Source organism: Meriones unguiculatus, chromosome 6 (genome assembly GCF_030254825.1).
Source record: "Meriones unguiculatus strain TT.TT164.6M chromosome 6, Bangor_MerUng_6.1, whole genome shotgun sequence".
In the NCBI taxonomy this organism is placed as follows: domain Eukaryota; kingdom Metazoa; phylum Chordata; class Mammalia; order Rodentia; family Muridae; genus Meriones; species Meriones unguiculatus.
Window position 1 is genome coordinate 41448640 of NC_083354.1, and position 15551 is coordinate 41464190.

Genomic DNA, 15551 nt, shown 5'->3' on the forward strand with positions numbered 1-15551 from the left:
AGGAAAAGCCAGAATCTTCTAAAAATCTAAGACTGGATGGAGCCTACAGTGTTATAAAGTAAACATATGTTCGACCACTAGACCGCAGACTAACAAGTAAGTATGCAATGCTGGCAAGAGAAGTTCTTATGTTTTATTTCATTTAGGATAGGATACCTCTTCCTCAAAGAGGGGCTCCTCAAAATCCTAGACAAAGCAAAGTCCTAGGCAGTCGATTAAATTACCATTGTATCCATCGAGGGCTTGAGAAACCGCTTCCCTGGCAACCATCTCATAAACCAAATCCTGGGAGGTGTCATGAAGAACTCCATCCAGCTTGAATGACCAGTCTGTCTGCTGGTTATTGACAACTCCTCTTCGAGAATCTTTTTTCAAGTGAATATCAATGCTCTAAAGGGTGGGGGGAGAAAGACAGAATGAGGCCAGGTGGGTGACAGACACCTGAATCCCAGCTCCTGGAAGGCTAAGTCAGGAGGATCTGGAGTTTCAGGCCGGTATGGGGAACATAGTGAGAAATGTCACAAAAATAAGAGTGCTTGGAGTTATTTTTAGGAAACCTTTGTAAAAAGAATCACTGATAACGCTTAGGAGACAGAGGCAGGTAGATCTCTGTGAATTCAAGGCCAGCCTGGTCTAGAGAGTTCCAGCACAGCTAGGACTACACAGGGAGACTGTATCAAATAAATAGACAGATAAATAAATAATCAGTGATAAATGAGGTCTGACTTAGAGACAACAGTGGATGTGATGTTTTTAAAAAAGTTTTTAAGTTTTTTTTTTTACATGTATGAATGTTTTGCATGAATATATGTATGTGTACTGCATATGTGTCTGGTAGCTGCAGAGACCAGAAAAAGGTGTCAGATTCCCTGGAACTGGAGTTACATACAGTTCTGAACGGTCTTGTGGGTACTGGGAACGAAGTGCAAGTTCTCTGCAAGAGCAGCGAGTGTTCTTAACTGCTGAGCCTTGAATTAGGCAGGAGTAACAGTGCAATCAGAAACAATGGCCCTGGCTGTTTGGCTACAGGAATAATGCCTCTCCATCCTCTGCACCATGGCCAGGGTTTACTTCCACAGACAATTGTGAGCCACTGGAAGTAATGATGTAATGGTCATACAAAGTCTCTGAACTTTTTCAGACACAGTCATTTGTGTTAGTGTAAGCTGAGGGAGCCCAACCTACTTGTAATCATCAGACTTTCAGATGCACCTTCAACCATTTCCCAGTAAGATTCCAAGCTTTTGTTGTTAAAGTTGTTTTTAAGACATTTTTGTCATCCAGGCAGTGGTGGCACATGCCTTTAATCCCAGCACAAGGGAGGCAGAGGCAGGTGGATCTCTGAGTTTGAGACCAGCCTGGTCTATAGAGACAACTGGTCTCCAGGACAGCCAGGACTACACAAAGAAACCCTGTCTCAAAAAACAAACAAAACAAAAGGACATTTTTATCTTAAAAAGAAGGCTTGACTTGAATTTAGGTGTTTTGATTTTTCCTCTTGGTCTCCCAACTGTTCAAATGACAGCATAGTACCATGCCCGACCCTAGTCCAAGCTCTTGATGGGGATTCTCACTGAAATCTTCTACTGGTTGCTGTAATCCAAGAACCAAGACCTACCTGCCCAGAGAAAAACACAGCTAAGGCCAAGACAGACAGGGTTACTAGGTTTCAGGTTTCACGTTGTGTGCCAATAATCCCAGCACTTGAGAAGTAGAGGCAAAAGGATCATGAGTTCAAAGTCACCCTCTCTTAAACAGCCAGTTCAAAGCCAGCTGGGTTACTTGATACGCCATCTCAAAAAAGAAAAAAAAAAAAAAGAAGAAGAAGAAGAAGAAGAAGAAGAAGAAAGAAAGAAAATGTTGCTGAATAAATGTCATGCCCTATGCTTCTGTATTTGTTTAATCATGCCATAGAGGACACCACGCAGAGCTAGCTATCCTTGAGGTCTTTCTGATTACCAGAACTTTCAGCACCTGAGCAATTTGTTCTTGAACTGTTCATTTAAAAAAAGGGCTATAAGGGCTGGCAAGGCTATTTGATTCCCCAGGACCCATGCAGTGGAAGGAGAGAAGCCGCTGTATAATTCTGTAAGTTACTGTCTGACTTCCACGCTCATGCTGTAGCACAGGTGTGCATGCACCTCCCACCAGAGGAACAAACGTAAAAAAAAAAAAAAAAAAGATTATCTCAAGAACTTCATCACTAACTGAACGGTTTGGAGTTGATCGATTCTAGAATCCACATGAACATTTATCAATTATGCCTTAGTCCTTTTGTTGAAAATTGCATTTGTGTGTGTGTGTGTGTGTGTGTGTGTGTGTGTGTGTGAGAATGTGTATACAACAGCATGTATAGAACTCAGAAGACAACTTTTAGGAGTTGCTTCTCTCCTCCCACCGTGCAGATCCAGGGGACAGACCTCAGGTCCTTAGGCTTGTTGGCAAGCATCTTTACTACCTCTCCAGTCCCTCTGTTTTGGTCCTTAAATGTCTGTTGGAAAACAAGGTCACACTGAACTGGAAAAGGAAGTTCTGGGTAAGCGAAGGCAAACGCATTGCACTTACTTTGTTGTCATCTCCAAATTTGATCATTTCATGAGCAAAGTCATCAGTAGGCTTGATGCGGACAAACGCTTGAACCTTTTTCCTAGTAGTACCCATTCTAGCTAAAGAGAGAACAACAATATTTTTAGTAGCCAACATCAAATACCAGTTAGAGGGGAGAGGTCATTCATCAGGATAAGAATAAAAGCCTGGGGCCGGAGAGATGTCTCAGAGGTTAAGGGCACTGGCTGCTCTTCCAGATGTCCTGAGTTCAATTCCCAACAGCCACATGGTACTGTATAAATAATAAATAATTCCCCATTGCCAAACTATCTGATTTAGAAGAGGAGGAGGAGGAGGAGGAGGAGGAGGAGGAGGAGGAGGAGGAGGAGGAGGAGGAGGAGAAAAAGCCTGGCAGGGTAGTACATACTTATAACCCTATTACTTGGGAGGGCAAGGCAGGTGGATCAGAGTTCAAGTCCAGCCTCAGATCCACTGTGAGTTGGAGCACAGCTTGGGGTACAAGAGACCAGTTGCAACCCACTGTCACTGCCCTACAAGGGCATGCACTTCTGTCTTTCTGCTGCTTTGCCACTTTCCACCATGACTCCAAAGAGACTGAAATCCAAAGCAAAAAGACTGCTTCATTTTAGTGCCATTTAGCTGCCATTTCTAGAAATGTCCTATACCTAAGATGACTCCATTCATGCTTTGCTTCATTTATTCCATTTTCTCCTGACATACTTGCCTGGAATACATTAAAGCCAGCTGCCTTTTCTTCTTTGGCAGACCGTCTTTCACACCTGTCTCCATCATACTAATAGAACAGAATAGATAAGTATCTTTAAAAAATATATGTATGTACTATTATTACTGGGGATGAGGGACACCTGCCTCAGCATGCAGTAGCAGCCAAAGGACACCTTTGTGGCGTCAGTTCTCTCCTGACACCATGTGGGTTCTGGGGTCAGACTTGGGTCATCAGGCTTGCAAGGCAAGGACTTTACTTGCTGAGCCATCTTGCTGGCCCTAGATTAAGTATTCTTTCTTTTTTTTCTTTTTCAGTTTGTTTTATTTTTATTTGTGTATGTCTGTGTGAGTATATGCCACATGTGTGCAAGTGCCCTTGGAGGCCAGAAGAGTGTCTGATATTCTGGAACTGAGGTTCCAGGAAGAAATGAGCTGCCTAACATGGGTGCTGAGAAGAGCAATACGCACTCTTAACCACCGAATCATCTGTCAAGCCACTAATTACATATTCTGTATCTAGTCCATAATCAAATATTGGTCTCCAGCTTGTGTTTTGAAGTAGTACCTGTCATTGAACCTGGAGCTCACCATTTTGGCTATATTTGCTGGCCAGAGAGCCCACAGGATGCACCTGTCTCTGCTCTAGCATGAACAGCTTTTATGCAGGACCTAAGAATCCAAACTCAGTTCCTCATGTGTGAATCAGCAAGGACTTTACCCAGTGAGACACCTCAGAGCCCTAAGACAGGCCCTTCCTAAGAGCCAGATGTGGTGGCAGCTTTTTGCCTGCTTAAAATCCCAGCACTTGGGAGGTGGAGGCATGAAGATCTGAAGTTCAACGTTATCCTCAGCTCTACAGTGAGTTCAAGGCCAGTCTGGAATAAACAAGGCCCTGTCTCAGAAAACAAAACCCATTTGAAACTACTTCCCACCCCACCCCCAAAACAGGGTTTGTCTTTGTAGCCCGGGTTGTCCTGGAATTCACTTTGTAAACCAGGCTAACCTTGAACCAGGCTGCCTCCTGCCTTTCTCCAGTGCTGGGACTAAAGCTGCCACCACCACCTGGCTTTTTGGAACTATTGTACTTTTTGTACTATTGTACAATGTAAAAAACAAAATTTAGATACAGAAAAGGTCCACAAAGCAGGATGTAGGCTGCATTGTACATTTATTCCCCTTTTAATTGCCCCATGAGGGTTCAGAAGGAATAAAGTATTTGCCACCAAAGTAACCTGTACTTTTATAGGGGGAGGAGACAGGGAAGAAATAGGGGAGAAATAGAGAAGGGAGGAAAAACAAGCATATATCAGCAAAAGAACTGGCTGAACTTATAAAAAGATAGGGAAATGTCAGACAAAGGAAGTTGATGCAACATATTGAAGGGATGTTCAATGTTTGGTACCTTTACAGAAAAACACCCTCACGTGAAACAGAACCTCTTCTAATATTTACTAAAATCATATAAGAGGCATGTGTGGTGGCACATGCCTTTAATCCCAGCTCTCTGAAGATACAGACCTTCAGATCTATGAGTTTGGCCTATGTATCGAGTTTCAGGCCAGCCAAGGCTACACAGTGAAACCCTGTGTCAAACAAACAAACTAAAACAAGCATAAAAGAGCCAAGAAGATGACTCAGGTAAAGGTACCTGCTACAAAACTTGATGACCTGAGTTTGATCCCAGGACCCACATGGTGAAAGAAAAGACCCAATTCCCCCCAGTGATCCTCTGGCATCTACACATGCACTTTGGTACACATGGACACACACACTCTTCATCAACTATAATAAAAATATTGAAAGTGTTTAAAATAAATAGTAACATTTTACATGTACTTTTCCAGTAAAGGTGCAATGATGCTGCCTAACAAAAACGATTCTAGCTTTTAAAAGTATTAATGGCTTTCACATCTATAGACACAACTTGGGATCATTTCCTCTTACAAATACATTAGCTATCATCACCATGGTGTTAAGTATCCTACAGAAATCAAGTAAGCAAAGACAGCACTCCTGTGGGGTGGAGCTCTCTACATTCCTCAAGTCACTATTTCAGAGACATCTTTTCCTAGCATTCTTGGATCTTTCAGAATATTTTATTTTTAGAAAATTAATCTGAAAAAAATATTGGGGTAAGACAGAACACTTTTGATGGCAAAACAGAACTCTAGAAAAAAAAAATCACACATAGCTCTAACGTGAGCCCCAAACTGAGAAAACTGAAGAGATTTCATTTCCAAATTCACTTTGATTTATGTTTCTGAGAAATTAAGAGTAGAGATAAGTGGGTTTGTTATTCATCACTTTTAAAAATGTTTTTGTTGAGAAAGGGTGTCACTGTATAGCCAAGGCTGGCTTTGAACTCACAATCCTCTTGCCTTAGCTTCCAAAGTGTTGGGATGGCACCTCCTGATGAGAGGTGTGCTCTTTACTCAATACTCAATTTCTTTTTATTTTATTGATGTATTTATTATGTATACAGTGTTCTGCCTGCCTGTATGCCTGCAGGCCAGAAGAAGGAACCAGATCTCACTATAGATGGTTGTAAGCCACCATGTGGTATCTGGGAATTGAACTCAGGACCTCTGGAAGAGCAGGCAGTTCTCTTAACCTCTGAGCCATCTCTCCAGCCCTCAAAGCTCAATTTCTACAGCTCTGGGAAACCAACCCCAACCCCAACCTCAAGAGCCCATCTTCCTTCCCAGGGAGTTTACAGTGCCATTGAGTATAACCTCTGGAAGGGATCCCAAAGAATCCAGGGAGTTCTGGAAGTAGGTTCACAGGCAGGTCAGCTCAAAGCTTTCTCCAGAGCATTCCTCCTTTCTGCTCTAACATTTCCAACATGCGCATGCAGTCAGCCACCTGTTCTTCCCAAGGTCCTCCTGATGCTCATGTGGCCAAGCCTTCCTGAAGTCATATGTAACCTGTGATAAACCTTTCCAATGATCTCCACTCCTCCCATGAGCCCTCTACTCAATAGCGCATCGAAATCACATGCCATTTTGCACTTACTGAAATCCTGCTTGTTACCGTTTTTATGCCGCTTCATTTATGTGGGCTTCAGCTCCCAAATCAAATTACAAGCTGCTTGAGGACAAGGACCGTGCCTTTTATCTCTTGTGATTCCCCCCACAAGGTTCAGAACAGCGCCCAGCACACAGCAGGTGCTCAAGGAATGATGGTGGGTGGTGATACTCATGGCTGGAAGTCAGAGGGTGACTGAATCTCCATAGGTGGGTCCATCTTCAGTCACTACTGAGAGAGTTCCAAGGCATATGATGTCACTCCTCTCTGGTACTACTCTAACCCCTGAACTTGCAGCCTTCTTGAGAGGACACCTGATTCCAGGAACAAGAAGCCATGCTCAGTTTCAACACGACCTCCCGCTAGGTAGTGTTCTTTTCCCTCAGATTTTTGGATGGGATACCCTCAGTCATTTGAACACAATCCTTAGATACTTCTCATGTGATAAAGTGAACCAGCAGACCTCTGCTCTGAGAGAGAGAGAGTTTGTTTGTTTGGGGCTTGGGAATGAGCAGAATATACATCAGCACCATGAAGGCTTGACAAGAGGTGAAAGAACATTCTATGGGATGAATGACGATTTTCCTATCTGCCATGCTCTTACCTAGATCAGGGACAAAGACAAAGGCTGCCCAAGAACCAACAGCGTCTAAACTTAGAACACAGGGTCCTATTGTATCACACTATGAGATGAACCCAAAATTGGCATCCAGGCAAAACCGGCCACTCTGTTATTTCTCACCCAATGTTTGGAAACCTTCTCTAAAGAGTGTGTCAGGCGGCTTCGGTCCCATTCCTGTCCCCCTTTGCAGGACTTTCCCCCTCTGCAGCTCGAACCGCTCGAAATGATGACACCGAAGGTTTCTCCAGTTTGAAAACTGATGAAGTGTCTGAACGACCTCTGACACTGAACCTCATACCCTCTCTGTCTAGGGCAAATCGTGGGACTAGGGAACATTCGTTCAGAAAATACTCGCTCCCCTAAGCTGAAAGGCGCTGAAAGGCTGAAAGGGGCACAGCGATAACGCACTCGCCAGGGGGTGCCTTGGTTTTTACAAATAAAGGAGCCAAGAGGAGTTTGGAACTCGGCCACTGCCAGCAGCCAGGACGGATATCCCCACCAGGTTTCCCTTTTACCTAACCCCACCGGCGCGTGACCACTTCTCACCTCGCAAGGCAGCGGCGCTTGGATAGAGTGACCGCTATAACTGCAGCGACTTGATGGAGCCCAGTGTGCGAGCAGGACAGCCAGCGATCCGCTGTGTACAGAGTCGCCATGGCAACGGGAAGCTTCCAGGGATTCCGGAAGTAGAGTAGGTTGGTAGCGGAATTGAAGTCCACATTTCTCCGAAGATACAGGTAAAGTCAGGGCTGAACGAAGAAGACAGAGATGGAGTCAGTTAACTTGGAAGAATTAGAGTAGCTGTATGTGCGGAGACGGGGTTTAGGTTGTGGGGAAAAGAAGGATCGGTATGAACCATGAAGCGGGACAGAGAGACTTCCGGTGCAGAGGACTTCGCGAGTACGGCGGCCGCGCAGGCCTGTGGGATTCCGGCTTCGCTCTCCGCGCTGCCGTCAGCGTGTGCCCTTGCCCCGCCCTGGTTAGTGTGAAGCCCGCCGGCCAGGCCTGCGCAGTTGCAGCGGCCGGGGAAGATGGTGGAGGACGGTGCGGAGGAGCTGGAGGACTTGGTGCATTTCTCCGTGTCGGAGTTGCCTAGTCGTGGCTACGGCGTCATGGAAGAGATCCGGCGGCAGGGCAAGCTATGCGACGTGACGCTCAAGGTACCGTGGGCTGGGCGGTGGCTGGCTGAGGGGAAAGGCATTGAGCGGGAAGGACAGACGGATGGTGGACAGCGTTAGAGTGGTCCAGCGGACTTTGGGTGGAGAAGGGTTAGAGGGGAACAGAGTAGGCGAGAGAGCCGTGCCAAGCGCGGAGGGGGATTGAGGTCAAGTTGGAAGAGAAGAGGGGACAGCCGTTCAGCCATTGGAAGGAAAGATTGAGAGGTGTGCCGCTGACGCCTGAGAGCAGGAGGCATTGGGGTATCCGCCTCCTTTTCTGTCACACAGACAAGAGAAAATGTTCTTACAGCAGTCTATGGAGGAAGGGGCGGTGGCTGAACGCCGCATTCCGATGGGCACTACTAAAACATCCTATCTTGTCATAAAGTCATTTCTTTGTGCTCCTTGAAGTTGGCTGTGCTATTGTAAATGCTAAGCGTTCTCTTCTGGAGTCATTGGTCGCCCTTGACGCTCTTAGAATCGGGTCTGGAAATCTTTTGATGTGGACCACTCTGCTCCACACTGGAAAATAATCTTCCGTCACCACCTTAAAAGGTTCTGGAGGCCAGGCTAATAGACTGCTTAGTGAGAGGGATATATTCTCCACCTGTTCCCTGCCGGGATTCTGGTCTGGTGTCAAGGACCAGTCTCCTGTGCCTTGAGTCATGCTAGGATGCCTCTTGAGAGCACTGCCGAGCCAGGTGGATCCTCTCCGGGTGGGAGATGCTGGTTGCCTGTAGTTTTTCCTGTTGGACCTTGCCTGGAAGGCGCTTAGTGCCTCTGCGTGACACTCCCTCTTCCTGTTTCAAAACAACAGAATCACACAGACGCTTACTAGCTTTTCTTTTCTACTTGCTTCTCTACATATTGGAGCCAGTAGTAGGATGGTTTCAGGGTGGTGGTGGCACTCGGGAGGCAGAGGCAGTCGAGGTCAGCCTGGTCTACAAAGGGAGTCCAGGACAGCCAGGGCTAAAAGGGGTGGGGGGAGGATGGTTAAAATAACAGATAAATTCACATTAGAATACTAGCTGTAACCTTGGGCAAGTTACTTATCTCTTTAAGCTTAATTTTCCAAATGTGAAAATAAAAATTCTTAAATCTCTCCGTTAGTAAAAATTAGATGAGATATGTTGTATTCCCTGTCTAACACCTGTCATAACCTTTTCATCAGTCTATTAGAAGTAGTGACATGGTCTGAGAAGGGGCAGGTAAGAGAGGGAAACCAAGAGGATTAAGAAAAATGACCTGGACAAAAGGATACCGAAGATGGCAAGGCTGGTAGAGATTTGGAAGCAGAAGAGTGCTCTAGTTGTGGCAGTAACATTTGGGATGAGTAGAGACCGGTGAAAAGCAGTGACAAGAAAGTTTTAGGTTAAGATTTAGGCTGTATACTAGTGATAGGCTGATTGGGTAAAGGCACTTGCTGCCAAGCCTGATGACGCGAGTTCAATCCCAGGGACCCACATAGTGGAAGGGGAGAACTCAGGGTGTGCTGTGGCATGCATGCCTGTGTGTGCGCACACACAAACAAAATAGATAAATAAAAATGTTTCTTTTTAGATATTTAGGCTGTAGAGGTGGACCAGTGGAAGAAGAAGAAACATGAGATGCTTACTGCCATAACACAGCACATTTTTGCTTCTGCATTCAGCATACATGCTGAAAATACCAAACCCAGAGCAGAAATTGCTTGTCTGATTTTTTTCCATGAATATGGTTTCTCTTCAGTCAATTCTATCATTCAAACATCAGTCCAACTGAGAGTGCTAGCCTCAGTTACTTTATTAGCGTCCGTTCAGGGTTCTGTGGACCTATATAAAGGTGTAGGTTGGAACTAGACAGGACTATAGATAGCATTTATTTCATTGCTTCTCAAACTCTCTTTGGTAAAACCTCAGGAAAGCTCGGTGGTGATGGGAGCCACAGAAAGGCCAAGCTCACCAGCTCTGCATTTTACTATCCACAACAGCTGCTCTGAAGAATCTGTCTCGGTTTCTCATAATTTAGTCTTTCCTCAAACTTCGGGCAAGTCCAGACTGTTTTTTTAAATAAGCAGGCTCTAAAAGAGCCGTTTAGAGACTTTTTGGCATGTGATGACTTAGTAACTAGTGGCCCCCATTTTAGGGAAATGGCTCTCAAACTTCAGCGGATATTAGAATCACCTGGTGGCCTTGAGCCACCCTGAGTGCTCACCCTGGAATTTCTGATTCATAGGTCTGGCATGGGCCCTTTCGAGTTCACCAGTGATGCTATCTTCATCTAGAAGCACATTCCAAGAACCGAGAACCGTGGCTATAGAACGAAGGACTTGTCCTTTCAGGATATATTCTGAATCAGTGACTCTTTGTATTCACTGATGCCCTCGTTACCCAAGTCTGGAGTCACGAGTTCATCCTGTTCAGAGTGTAAACTACCTGTGTTTTTGTGAGGGTAGTGACAGAGCAGTCTCTTGCCTGGTAGAGGGAACTAGTACTGCCTGTTTTGGGCTCCTCCTCATGACATACATACCGTGGAGACTAGTGTTGCTAGTGCTTGGAGCTGGAGGCTGCTCTGCAGGTGCTTCATCTCTGCGTTGCTCAGAATTCGCTAAGTTAGGCACTAACTTGTCTGGTCCTATTTTATAGTCATTTGTTGGCGTTTCTAATGGCATGGCGTTTCTGAGCAGGATTTTCCTTGGGCACTTTGCTGTTCTTGATGACCTGAGAGGCAGTGTGGTACAGACTCTAACTGGACCTGAATCCTGGCTCTGCCACTTCATAGCTGACAAAACTTAAATTCCTTAAATGGTAGTGAGTCAGTTCATTCCTCTACAAATGGACTGAGTACATAACCTGCCTGAGTACTAAGGTTTCAATTAGTTAATAAACTTCAAACCTCATGTAATACATGCTCAGTGGATAGTAGGTATTTGTATTTTATTTATTTATTTATTGTGTGTGTTATTTTTGTTTGTGTTTTTTTTTTTTCAAGACAGGGCTTCTCTGTGTAGTCATGGTTGTCCTGGAACTCACTCTGTAGACCAGGCTGGCCTCCAACTCAGAGAGCCACCTGTCTCTGCCTCCAGATGCTGGTATTAAAGGCGTACACTACCACCGCCCAGCTATATTTTTTATTTGTTTCTATGTGTCTGGATGTTTTCTCCTGCATGTATAGATATCCACCACTTGTGCGCCTAGTGCCCTTAGAGACCGAAGTGGACATTGGATCCCTTGGAAGTAGAACTAACAGACGCTGTGAGCTGCTGGGAATCGAACCTGAGTCTTCTGGAAGCGCAGCCAGTGCTGTGCATCAGAGAGCCATCTCTCTCGCTCTCAGCAATAATGTTTAAAGAGATACCGTCTTAATGTGTTGAGCAGGTTGGCCCTGAACTCTTGTGCTCGAGTGATCTTCTTGGTCTTGTTTCCTAAGTAGCTGGGACTGTAGGTGTATGCTTACATCTGACACTAATAGTTTAATGATGTTTCCAAAGAAAGTATAAATCAGTGTATGTGTTCCATTTCTAGGGTTTTGTCTTATTTTGTTTGTGTTTGTTTTTTTGAAACAAGAGTCTCACTATGTAGCCTTGCCTGTCCTGGAACTTACTTTGTAGACCAGGCTGGCCTTAAACTCACACTGATCAGCCTGTCTCTGCCTCCCAAGTACTGGGATTAAAGGTGGGTGCCACTGTGCCCAGTTATTTGTGTTTGCTTTTTGAGACAGGGTCTCAGGTATTCTGAGTTTGCCTTGGGTTTGTCTTGTAAGGAGAATGACCTTGAGCTTACGATCATGCCCCGCCACACTTGGTCTAGTCTGCAGTTTTGAATTTATCTTAGTTTATTTGCAATCCACTGCTCTACTTTAGTAGCTTGCATATAAACAGTTGAAACCAAGCCTGGAAAGAGCTGGTTTAAGGTCACAGGCTGAATCAGGCAAAAGTAGGGTTAGACTTGTAGTTCCTATGAGTCCTCTGTTACTGACAGAGTCTGAGCTTGATCCAGTTACTCAGCTGTGACTTTGACGTAAGCTGCTCCAGCTCAGCACGCTCATCCTTACCTACGCTCCTCTTTCCCCTTTTCTCGAGGAAGAGAGTGAACATTCACAGGCTCCTCACCTCCTCAGCATTCACTGCTGATACTTGAACACAGACTCAGTTCTCCTCTTGGAAATATTTAAATTGCTTGGGAGCCTGTGGATGCTTTAGTAGGAGTGTGACAGGAAAGAATAATATAAATAGGGTTTATATTACATTTTAGCAAGATGTAGTGGTATGTACTTTTAATCCCAGCCCTCTGGCTATAGATGCTGATGGGTTCCTGAGGGTTCCAGACCAGAGCTACATAGAGAGACCCTTTCTCAAAGTTAATTAATTAGTTAATGAAAAATGTAATTTTAAAAGCTTTTTATTTGTAAAAACTTCAATTTTGGTGTGTGTGTGGGTTGCTTTTTATTTGTAAAAACTTCAATTTTGGTGTGTGGGGGGATTGGTTTTTTTGAGACTGGGTTTCTCTGTGTAGCCTTGGCTGTCCTGAACTCAGTTTTTGTAGACTATGTTGTCCTCAAACTCACAGAGATCCACCTGCCTCTACCTCCTGAGTACTGGGATTAAAGGCATGCACAACCATGCTGGGCAGTGGTGTTTTTTTTTTTTTCTATTTTCCCCTCAACTTGCATACTCCTTTTTTCTGTGTTTGTGAAGGCAGAATGGGAGAATATCACCAAGCCTACATATTTAGTGTTCACAGACTTGTAAGCTGGAGAGAGGGGAGGGCTCTGTATCTGTGTGATGTGTGGGTGGGCTGGGGTGCACACTTTACCATGGCACATGTGAAGGGCAGAGTACAGCTTTGTGGAGTTGGGAGTCCTACCTTTACACGGACTCTGAGCGTTAAACTCCAATCAGAGGGGTTTGTATTTGACCCAACAGCCATCTCTTCTGTCCCTGCTAAAGTTTTGAATTAGTATCTGAGAATCTAGTCTCCAGAAGAAATGTCTTTTCTCTGAGTGATGGACACAGTATTAGAATATTTTCCTTTGATCCACTAAATCCAGGTGCAAAATCTTCGCTGAAAATGGCTTTAAATGCTGCACAGGTGAGCCTGGAACCGTGCCCTGTTTGGAATAGAAGAGTAGGTGGAGAAGGAAATGAGGTCAGAACGTGTTGGTGCGTGCCATTTTGTTATGCACAGTGTAGTGTAACATACAGTGTTAATTATAGAGCTAGAATAACCATGTTAAAAGGAATCCATAGAGGTCTCCATTAAAACCATTTATTTTGTAGATCGAAAAGCCTGAAGCTTAGAGCTATTAAGGGATTTGTCCAAGGCACAAAACTGTATTAGCTGAGATCCACCATAGCTATTTTTGTATGGGTGGAAGCCATGTTTTTACACCCTCTGTCAGATTACTCATGGGTGCCGTGGATGGCATGAAGCAGAGCAGGCTACAACCAACCCACCTTCATTGTCGCTCCTGAGCCCGCAAGGCAGGGATGTGTGTCTACATTCAGCTCCACAGATGTGTTGCAGCAGAGAAGAAAATACTTTTTTTTTTTTTTTTTTTACCTTTTTTTGGTTGTAATCGGGGGGGGGGGCGGGGTAGGGGTGTGGGTGGTGGCTTTGAGACAGTCTTACTCTGTAGTTCAGGCTGACCTGAAACTCACTGTGCAGCCAGAGCAGCCTCAGACTTGGTGATCTTCCAGCCTTGCAGTCCTGAGATTGGGGTATGAGCCACCATGCCCATCTGTAGATGTTTGTTTTGGGTTCTTTTTTATTTTGAAACGACGTTGTATGGGAAAACTTAAGCTTCTGAATATTCATTGATTAACTTATTCCCAAGACTTTCTTCCAGTTTTTTAAAGTAGGGTTTAGCTTCAGTCTGGCCTCTAAGGTTCTCAGAGGAGGAGCCCACTCCTGGAGCATCAGGGCTCCTGCGGTAACAACTTGATGTTCATCAAAGTTGATCTGGCCCAGCGGTGGCCCTTCCCTGTAATCCCAGAACACGGGAGGCTGAACCTGGAGGGACACAAATCCAAGGCAAGCCTGGGCTACCTAGTAAATTCCAGGCTAGCCTGGGCTATAAGGTGAGGCTCTTTGTCTCCAAACAATAAGGAAAGGGAAAGAGGGAGGGAAAAGGGGTTTTGATCTCTTTCTCACTTGAATTACATTGTGGATAATGTTAACATTTAGACACCAACTAAGGGTGGGGTGTGTGTCTGTATGTTTGTGTATGTGAGAGAAAGAGAGAGAGGGGAGGTGGAGAAGAGAGACAGAGAGAATATGCACTTAATTGCACTTAATGCCGCCTGACATCTGGGTTTATGGAAAGTTGGAGGTGCAGCAGTCTGGAAAACCTGTTACCAGCAGGGTGACATCCACTGGGTTCCCTGATGCTTCGAGAGCTTGACTGGGTGAATGGATGTCCCCATGTTTGGACACTTCTCACTGTAGAAATTTCCTTTATTGTTTTGCATTAGGTTACTGTGTTTGCTCCTTAGCCTCACCTGGTTTAGCTTGGTGGTGGCAGAATGACACCACACAAAAGCGTGCTCCTAGACTTTCCTAACTTACAAGCATGGCGCCTAACTTCTGCATTCAACCTGTTGACTTTTGGCACGCTCGTCCTTTGGCATGGCACCATTCATTTTCTTTGTGGTTAGCTTATGTGCCAGCATAAATACCCAAACAGCTGACTGCATCATTTATTCCAGTTGGGAACAAAAATGAATGAATGTGTGAGCTACAAGTTACCAAACCCAATAAGTACTTGTGGACTTGTAGGTAACAGCTTCAGTTGTGGCTACCCATAGGTTGAAAGGCAGCTATGCACAGTACACCAAAGAACTGTGTGGCTGTGTTCTAATGAAAATGTTGACAAAGGTTAAGTGTGAATCTGACACAGTCAGCTGTGGCCTTATTGCCCTGGGTGTGTATGATGGCCCTTCGTAGAGTTGAATTTTTAGGTTACAGTCACAGCTGCTTTGTAACCCCACCTACAGTATCTAGGAAATGGAAGTGTCTCTTACTAAACGGTACAGCTGTGGAGCTAGGGATGGGGTTCAGCTATGGTTTCTGTCTCTAATGCTGTAGGAGGAAAAGCAGTAAAGATGACTTCATGAAAAATTTTCTCAATTTCCAGGCTACTGCCGGTGAACCCAAATCTGTTGTTCTGGTCAGTGAGTGAATAACCCACCTGGGAGAAGTTACTACTAAAATTTGAACTTCGTTAGTAAAGTCTCGTGCCTCCATTGGAGCATGAAGCTGGATATTTCCAAGTCGCTAATGAAAGGCACCGAACTCCCTTTCTGTCTCACCTGAAACTGAGGATGCCGAGCTACTTGCACAATAGGCAGAGGTGGTTGAAATGGGGCTAGGGAGATGGCTCAGCGGGTGAAGTGCTTGACTTGTAAGCCTGAGGGCAAGCTTGCTTTGCAGAACCAAAGGCTGGGCATGGTAGTGCATGCTGTACCCCAACACTGG

At 45.0% G+C, this 15551-nt stretch overlaps 2 protein-coding genes across 5 annotated transcripts in view; one reads left to right on the forward strand and one right to left on the reverse strand.

The window, feature by feature from the left end:
- Kif9 (kinesin family member 9) overlaps nt 1–7617 on the reverse strand; it is a 51303-nt gene extending 43686 nt beyond the window's left edge. Inside the window, exons 1-4 of one of the 3 annotated variants that reach the window (XM_060385209.1) lie at nt 7487–7615; nt 6307–6549; nt 2566–2666; nt 225–390 (exon numbers count right to left, since the gene is read on the reverse strand). In XM_060385209.1, the coding sequence (XP_060241192.1) occupies nt 225–390; nt 2566–2666; nt 6307–6343 (304 nt within the window). In that variant the 5' untranslated portion in view covers nt 6344–6549; nt 7487–7615. Of the gene's footprint in view, nt 1–224; nt 391–2565; nt 2667–6306; nt 6633–7486 lie in introns of all 3 variants that reach the window. The other 2 variants (XM_060385210.1, XM_060385211.1) reach the window with 2 other exon arrangements.
- Nucleotides 7618–7946: 329 nt separating this feature from the next.
- Nucleotides 7947–15551, forward strand: part of Klhl18 (kelch like family member 18) — a 52674-nt gene continuing 45069 nt past the window's right edge. For both annotated transcript variants that reach the window (XM_021647936.2, XM_021647937.2), the window contains exon 1: nt 7947–8100. In XM_021647936.2, the coding sequence (XP_021503611.1) occupies nt 7972–8100 (129 nt within the window). In that variant the 5' untranslated portion in view covers nt 7947–7971. The remainder of the gene's footprint in view (nt 8101–15551) is intronic.